An 8,775-nucleotide genomic window follows, 5' to 3' on the forward strand; every position below is an offset into this window, starting at 1 on the left:
AACTCCATTTCACGAACACGAACGGCTCATTGCAACTCCATCTCACAAGCACGAACGGCTGCAACATCGCTGCAAATCTCTTTGTAGTTGAAAGAACTGTAAGTTTTTTTTTTTTTTTTGGAATTTTCTCAAACACTGTTATGAAATTATTCTGTGAACATGAATAATTTATTTATTCATGAAGGAAAAAAATCCGGAATTATTTATTTTGATATGATTTCCGATTTTATGAAGACAAAAAATCAAGAATTATTTAGGATTTTTTTTTCGATTTAATTTTTTTGGGTTATTTATTTTCTAGCTAATGAGAAATGTTCATGTTGAGATGTATTTTGAATTGGGTTTCTATTTTAATAGGATAATTTGTGTGTGATATAGTGTTGGTATGTTGTTATTAGGGTGTCATGAGATGGTGTCTTGAGGCTTGATGAGTGGTAAATGGGTATGTTAGGTGTTTGATAATATGCCAAGACCAAGTAAATTACTGTTTTGTTTTGGGTATTATTTTAAAGTTGAAAAGCTTTGGTGATTTTTGGGTGTTGGGTTATGAGTGGTAAATGGGTATGTTAGGTGTTTGATAATATGCCAAGACCAAGTAAATTACTGTTTTGTTTTGGGTATTGTTTTAAAGTTGAAAAGCTTTGATGGTTTTTGGGTGTTGGGTTACTAATGATTTAATTAATTGCTAGGTAGGTTAATGATGGTGATGATATTATATTTTGGCTCTATTATTAATAGTTATGTTCGAGGGTTTAGTTTCAATTGTTTTAAGTTTCTATAATCTATAAGATTGGGTGTCGGACTTCGGATTCAGTGTTGGTAAGTGATTATTCTAATTCTAATTGGATTCATTAAATTGAATGGTTAGTTAGAGTCACTATAATGAGGGTTAGTGTGAGGAAGGTTTATCGTTAGACTTCATAATTATAGATTATTCTATGGTGTTTTAGTTGCTAAAAAACTTTGGTTGAGTTGAGTTAATGGTGAAGAATGAATATTATTGTGCATAGTGGGAATGTGTGATGAAAAAGAATGGGAGAATGTGAGAGCATATAGGTCATTTTTCATTAGTCTATAACACGGGACATCCAAGTTGTTCCACCATGGGGGGAACCATGCTCCATTGAGTCATCTCATTATTCACACACACACACTGTAGACACCCCATTTTTGCATCCGCCTGATTAATCAACTCGTCAACCTGATCGCAACGGTTCCCCAATGATGGATGTCCATTCCAATGCTTTATTTTGTTACCAGATATGTTTCAGAAATCTGGATGAGGTATCTCGAACTGACAAAACTTTAGAAACCACACTACGCTAGGAAAATACGACCTCAGAAACATAGAAATCATCATCTTGCAAACCAAAAAGAAGCTTCACGATAAAAACCACTAAAAATGACCAAATTACCAAAATACCCCTAATATCAAAACAACCCTAGAACCTACGTTACGCTTAGAAAAACCCATTCAAAACACATAAAATAACAAATCGAAACCAAATAAACCACTTCTCCAATTTTCACAAAATTCGATAAAATTACGAAAATACCCCTCATAAAATTCATGACCATTTCACACAAAAAATTTCATAAATGATAAAAACCAATATTTTCATTGAATTCCTTACGAAAAACTGATTCCAAAACATCCTGAAACATTGAAAAATGACTTAAAACGTAAAAAATCATTTTCGAGGGCAAAACGGTAATTTTATAACTTTAATAATTAAAATTTTTGAAATTAATAAACAAATCATTAAATAATGTAAAGTGAAACATTAAAGTCAATCAAGTAAGACTAAAGTCAATCTTAAAGTCAATCAAGTAAGACTAAAGTCCAGATATTAAAAGCCAACCAAGAAAGACCAAAGTCAAAGTATTAAAGTCAATCTCATAAGACTAAAGTCAAAATCCTAAATCAAAACCCTAATCTAAACTAATCAAGTCAATCTTATAAGATTAAAGTCAAAACCCTAAATCAAAACCCTAATCTAAACTAATCAAGTCAATCTCATAAGACTAAAGTCAAAACCCTAAATTAAAACCCTAAAGACTAAGTCCATCTCATAAGACTAAAGTCAAAACCCTAATTAAAATTCTAAAAGAAATCCTAATCAAACCCTAATGCTTCTAAAAAAAACTTTATAAATAGGAGCCTCCACATCCTATTTTCGTATTAAAGAAAAAAATCCTAGAAAAAGTAGGTGAAGAAGCCTCCCCAACCTCCCCAAAATCCTAATTTTGAAACCCCAACTCCTTACCTAACACCCATGCTTTGATTTTAGCCTAAAAAACACCTAAAAACCTTTCAAAAACATTCCAAAATCCATAACAAATTCAAAGAATCCAAATCTAAGAAGGAGATACCTTGCCTCGGAGATCAGAAATCAGATCCGGAGATAGAACGAAGCAAGGAGTACGGTATAAGGAGTAGTTTCACCAGATCTGAGGGAATAGAACCTTTGCGTATCAAAGGTAATATTTCTGTTATATTTTTATCTAGGTTTTGTCATTAGCAATGTAGTCTTATTTGGGATAAGTAGAGACCGGCATTGGCCGGGCGGGGTTGGTGCCTAACACCTTCCAATCCCGTAATGTGATCCCCGGATTCAGTTTTTCTGTAGTAGATTAGTTTTTTATCCATTTTAGAGTCAGTTTGGTTCCTAGACCGTAATAACTAGGTGGCGACTCCCAAACCTCAAGGGTCAAAAGCGGATCCGCGCACCTGACGGATCGAGGGCGCTTTCACACACACACATGAGTGTTGAGTTGGACGGTGTGGTGTGCTTACGCGTACTGGTGAATCTCTAATTAATTTTTTATTTAAATAAAATATGTTTTATTCTAATGAATTTATTATTACTTCACAGAGAATTACAATTCTCATAAGGATATATATCTCTGATGCACATGGTGTACATAACCACAACCTTTTAAGAATATTATAACAATCTTCAGATTTCCTTATTAAATAAAAGTACATAGACGTCTATGTTCACACATGGCCATTGGGCTCACATGGGGATGATTCAGTACCTTTTTTTTTTTGTTTTTTTTTTTTGTTTTGGGCAAGGATGATGTCCCCATAGTTTAACTTTTTATTCTACCTTCCTAGTTCTCCAATATTTCTATTAATATATGAATCTGACTAGCCATACTAAGTAAGGATTTCACCCTTACTAAGGGTCTTTCCTTGGGCTCACCTTGTGGCATAGAAGGTTGTTCAAAAACAGTAATTTCCAAAGCTCGGAGGTCATGGAAAGCTGATGCAGTTATCTTGTACTGTTTGGGCTTTAATGAGTCAATGTAACCAAATTTTCTGGAATCAACTGTGAGTGTGTAAGCAAAACATTAAAACTGAGTGTGTAAATATATCACAGATTCATAGATCTATCATAGTTAAACATTTTGCATCTACTGCAGTAACAAGATGTGTGCAATTTTATTTCTGTTTTATAGAAATATCAATTGTTACACGCTCCTTTTTAGGTACATTTTGGTATGGACAGACCATTAAGAATGTGTATGTTTACATGTTCTATTCCCACACCCTATCATCTTCATGGTGATTTATTTGCTTTAATTTCCGTAGCCATAACTTACTCTTAGACATAATTTCACTTTTGTTATGTTGTATGGTATATTTTAAGTTTTTAGCTATAGTAACAAATAACTAGATGTGACATCCTTGTTTCTTTCCAATATGACAGGTTTACAAAACTCTGATTTGATGAGGCAGAGAATGGGAAAGATCAGCGATTTTGTCCCTTTCTTCAGAAAAGGGTTTAATAATATAAATCCACTCATTATGGTCATCTTCACCTTGTTTGTTGCAAGCAACTTCTTTGATCCATTGCAAACAGGGATAGGTATCAACATATATCACTATTAACCTTATATAGTTAGATTAGCTTTTTATTAAAATCTTTGATTGAGTTTGAGTAACTTGGGAGAGTTCTGAGTTTGCTTTCAAGCTTTTATAAAAATATTGTTATAGTAATGCCTAATGCAAGATATTAATCATTTTTATTCAAAATTTGCATCAACAACACCGCACAGGTTGTCTCGTGGGCTGCCTAAGGAAATTGCAGAATTGGTGTCTGTCTTTTATATTGGAGGAGTACCAGCAGTTTGTCAGTGTCAAAGCCAGGGTCACCGATATGAAGTTCATTGAAACATTCAATGTCATGGGCCTCAAGCAGTGCCTATATGACATTATATACCAATATGTGTCCCACAATAGGCGCTTGGTTTACACAGGATCTACACCAACTTTTTTCCACAATGGCCCATTGGTTTTGACCCGGACTCCGTTGAAGTTTGATATATAGGAAAATCCATCATCAATGACTTGTATTATGAGGTCGCAATAGGAGTTGAGCACGGACATTTTTCAAAACTAGCTGCAAATTATGATTTCCTCATTGTTGATCTTTATAGTAACAAATTCTAATTTTTCTTTATTTGAATGAAAGTCTGCATTTTTGCTAATAAACAGGCGTAGGTTTGATGAACGTGTTCATGCTATATCGATGAGTATAAACTCATTTGTGTTATATTAATGGACCACTACCTTTGTATGATAAGAACTTCACTTAGTTTCTTTATCTTGCAGCCATTAATCATACACACTTGTACAAAAAATTTGTGGGTCTGAACGCCTGCTTTTCCATTCAACGTCAAGTGTGTTCATATCCACTTGGGTATGGAATTGGACTTAGTGGCAAATGACTTGGGTGATTGGGTTGCATTTGACACATCGTTTGGGGATGGGTTATAGCTTCCCGTTGATCTCAAAAACCTTGGATTCATTTTTGTGAACACTAAGGAAGACCAAGATTATGAGATTATAGGATGAAAATGTACCCATTTGTTTCAGCTTATGAAGAAGGGATGGGTTATAGCTTCCCGTTGATCTCAAAAGCCTCGGATTCATTTTTGTGAACACTAAGGAAGACCAAAATTATGAGATTATAGGATGAAAATGTACCCATTTGTTTCAGCTCATGAAGAAAAAAAATGCCTCGTATATTCAATTTCACCAAATACTCTAATATTATCATCATTTGGAACCTTTTCATCAAACACTCGAATATTATCACCATTTGAAATTCCAAGTCCAGTACACTAAATATGATCGAATAAGTTAACTCCCGCGATCTCCATGCACTTTGAAAATCATTCAAATATAATTGTTTTATTTATGAAAATCAAACAAGCAAAGATAAAACTGAATAACGAATTCAACAAATACAATCCCCTTATTATTCAATTTGTTTATTCCTAATTAATGAAAAATACAGAGTAGGAACCTCATGATTATCAAGTTCTATACATTGATCTGGACCAGTAGCAACCCCTACAAATAATTTATCAAACTAAGTAAGGTATTACTAAACAGAGTCACCAAGTTAAGATACAAGACTTAAAATGGCAAGGCTTAAAATAAACATAGTCACCAAGTTAGGATACTAGAATTTGAAACCTCGCAAATAGTATCGTGTGGCTCTTGGTTCATAGAAACTCCTAGAAAATGAAATTGAGACTAATTCATTTGAATCGCGTAGTGCTCACAACCCTCTTTGCCGATTTGAGATGAAATCTCATAAAAGCAGTTGAAAACAATCTTCATCTGCATTCATGAGATGTAATATCATCAGACATTTAAAATGGGTAAAAAAAATCATTCTTACAAAGGCATAGAAATCAGTATTAGTGGAAATTAATTCTCTATCTAATTATCCTCCATTTGAAGTGCCACATTTCCTATTCTCTCAAGCAAAGGTGAGACAAGCAACAACTGAAGATCCTCAACAATCTCTTGATCATTTTGAGCATTTACACCAACAGTAAAACATACTAACATGCTTCTTCCATTCTGCCCTGCCCACACCTTGGAAGCCCCATACGTATCAATATATTCCAAGAACACCTGCCGAAAAGTATCATAACATAGATCAATTGAAAATTCATTCTGAATGCAAGTAAACGTATTTTCAGTATGGAAATAAGAGAATGAAAAGTGTAAAACCTTCCCAACCCCTAGTGTTGTGGTTCTGAGGTCGCCTGCATTAAGCAAAGAGACTGTGGTAGGGGCTATATTCTTCTCTGTCGACTTGATATTGGATGCTTGTCTACCTAGCTGTTCTCTTACGGCTGCATATTTTTTCCCAAGTTCTTCTCTGTTTGTGATGTACTTGCGTGTTTCTTCTCTTAAAAGTTTTGATTGATTACCCTTTCCAACCTCTCTGGCTACGCTGGTTGTTGCTTTCATTTCAACACCAGCCATATCCTGATTCAACAGCAGAACGATTGCACAAGTTATAAGGTTGTATAATGGCACAAAAAAAATTTAAAAGAGAGAGAGAGAACATAAGTGGCAAAAAGATTGACGTAATGGTGCTTCCATGGAATTTTAGTAACAATGCAAACGGAAGGTTATGTACCATAGTATTGCTGCCAGACTCAACATCCATATTCATATTGTTGAAACTCCTTGCCAATGGAATAACATGCTCACCCACGTTACGCCCTTGTTCAAGCCAAGATCATTCTTAAAAAAAATGAAGCATTTTAAACTGTCTTTCATTCAAGGGAATGTTTACCGTCCTTTTAACAACCATAGGCCGATATTTTATCTCAGTTGATCAAATCAAAATTCCACAACTTCAAATAATATTCTATACATATCACATCAACTTTTATATCTGATCATCATATATGAAATGAGATTCAAAACCGTAAAAGATCATACACAAGTAATTCTATGTATGATTTAAATTATGTAAATCATACACATATTAAATCAAAATTCATAGTGTTTATGAATGAAATAATCGTATAAAAGAAGTCATTAATTTCTTGCAAGTTCTTACATTTCCAACATATTTAACCAGCTTTAAAAAAAAATTAACATCAGCAGAGCCCTAAAATAAAATATAATTACTTACATTTAATTTTTATTTTTTGACGAAATACAATACCAAACCTCATATCAAATTTTTATCTATTGTTTTTCTCTTTCATCACACATTCCCACTATGCACAATAATATTCATTCTTCACCATTAACTCAACTCAACCAAAGTTTTTAAGCAACTAAAACACCATAGAATAATCTATAATTATGAAGTCTAACGACAAACCTTCCTCACACTAACCCTCACTATAGTGACTCTAACTAACCATTCAATTTAACGAATCCAACTAGAATTAGAAGAATCACTTACCAACACTGAATCCGAAGTCCGACACCCAATCTTATAGATTATAGAAACTTAAAACAATTGAAACTAAACCCTTGAACATAACTATTAATAATAGAGCCAAAATATAATATCATCACCATCATTAACCTACCTAGCAATTAATTAAATCATTAGTAACCCAACACCCAAAAACCACCAAAGCTTTTCAACTTTAAAACAATACCCAAAACAAAACAGTAATTTACTTGGTCTTGGCATATTATCAAACACCTAACATACCCATTTACCACTCATAACCCAACACCCAAAAACCACCAAAACTTTTCAACTTTAAAACAATACCCAAAACAAAACAGTAATTTACTTGGTCTTGGCATATTATCAAACACCTAACATACCCATTTACCACTCATCAAGCCTCAAGACACCATCTCATGACACCCTAATAACAACACATACCAACACTATATCACACACAAATTGTCCTATTAAAATAGAAACCCAATTCAAAATACAACTCAACATGAACACTTCTCATTAGCTAGAAAATAAATAACCCAAAAAAATTAAATAAAAAAAAAACCCTAAATAATTCCTGATTTTTTGTCTTCATAAAATCGCAAATCAAATCACAATAAATAAAATCGGAAATCATATCACAATAAATAATTCCGGATTTTTTTCCTTCATGAATGAATAAATTATTCATGTTCACAGAATAATTTCATAACAGTGTTTGAGAAAATTCCAAAAAAAAAAAAAAAAAAAACTTACAGTTCTTTCAACTACAAAGAGATTTGCAGCGATGTTGCAGCTGTTCGTGTTCGTGAGATGGAGTTGCAACGAGCCGTTCGTGTTCGTGAAATGGAGTTGCAAGGAGGCATAACAGTCGTTTGTCTTCGTGCGAGAGAGAATGAGAGAGTGAGAGAGGGTTTCAGCGAGGATTTCAGGCGAAAGCGAGAAAGAATGAGAGAGAAAGAGAGAGGCAGCTAGAGAGCGAGAGTGAGAGTGAATGAGAGAGAAGGTTTCAGTGAGAAAGAGGGTTCGATAGAACTCTGTTATTTCGTTCTCTCGGTTTAAAGAGAAGAGGGAGGAAGCACAGAATAGTGATAAATTGAGGGATGACGGTGTAAATAAGCTTATAATTTTATAACTTAAACCGATCGTGCGAGATATAATCGCGTCCATCAGATCTCGTTATATCTAACGATCCACAAAAGTTTGCCAAACAGTTCGCCAATCCGTTTGCCAGCGAACGGGACCCTATATGGAAATGTTCAGCACCCTAAGTTTTACCACACACTTTAACAAACGTTTTTTGTCCTACATGGGTTAGAAGTTTTGGAATTGGCTGATTTTTGGTGAGAATGATCTCTATGATTAGAAGATCATCCTCCCCAAAAATCAGCCCATTCCGAAATGTTTAGCCCTATGTTTACACGTTGAAAAATTGTGGACCGTCCATTTTTTGTAAACCATTTTTGATGGGGTTAGAAGTTTTGGAATGAGCTGATTTTTGGTGAGGATGATCTCCTCACCATAGAGATCATCCTCACCAAAA

General features: G+C 34.1%; 1 protein-coding gene across 1 annotated transcript; it reads right to left on the reverse strand.

Moving 5' to 3' along the window:
* Positions 1 to 5,253: 5,253 nt before the first annotated feature.
* Positions 5,254 to 8,419, reverse strand: LOC147381780 (uncharacterized). The gene is made up of 3 exons (XM_086429991.1): positions 7,989 to 8,419; positions 6,038 to 6,298; positions 5,254 to 5,938 (listed from the first exon to the last, which is right to left on the reverse strand). Exons 1-3 carry the CDS (start codon positions 8,400 to 8,402, stop codon positions 5,741 to 5,743), a joined length of 873 nt encoding a protein of 290 aa, XP_086286117.1. The 5' UTR covers positions 8,403 to 8,419; the 3' UTR covers positions 5,254 to 5,740.
* Positions 8,420 to 8,775: the final 356 nt, after the last annotated feature.

Source organism: Akebia trifoliata, unplaced genomic scaffold, assembly GCF_017979445.1.
Source record: "Akebia trifoliata isolate Shusen 1 unplaced genomic scaffold, ASM1797944v1 Contig00262, whole genome shotgun sequence".
Classification (NCBI taxonomy): Eukaryota; Viridiplantae; Streptophyta; class Magnoliopsida; order Ranunculales; family Lardizabalaceae; genus Akebia; species Akebia trifoliata.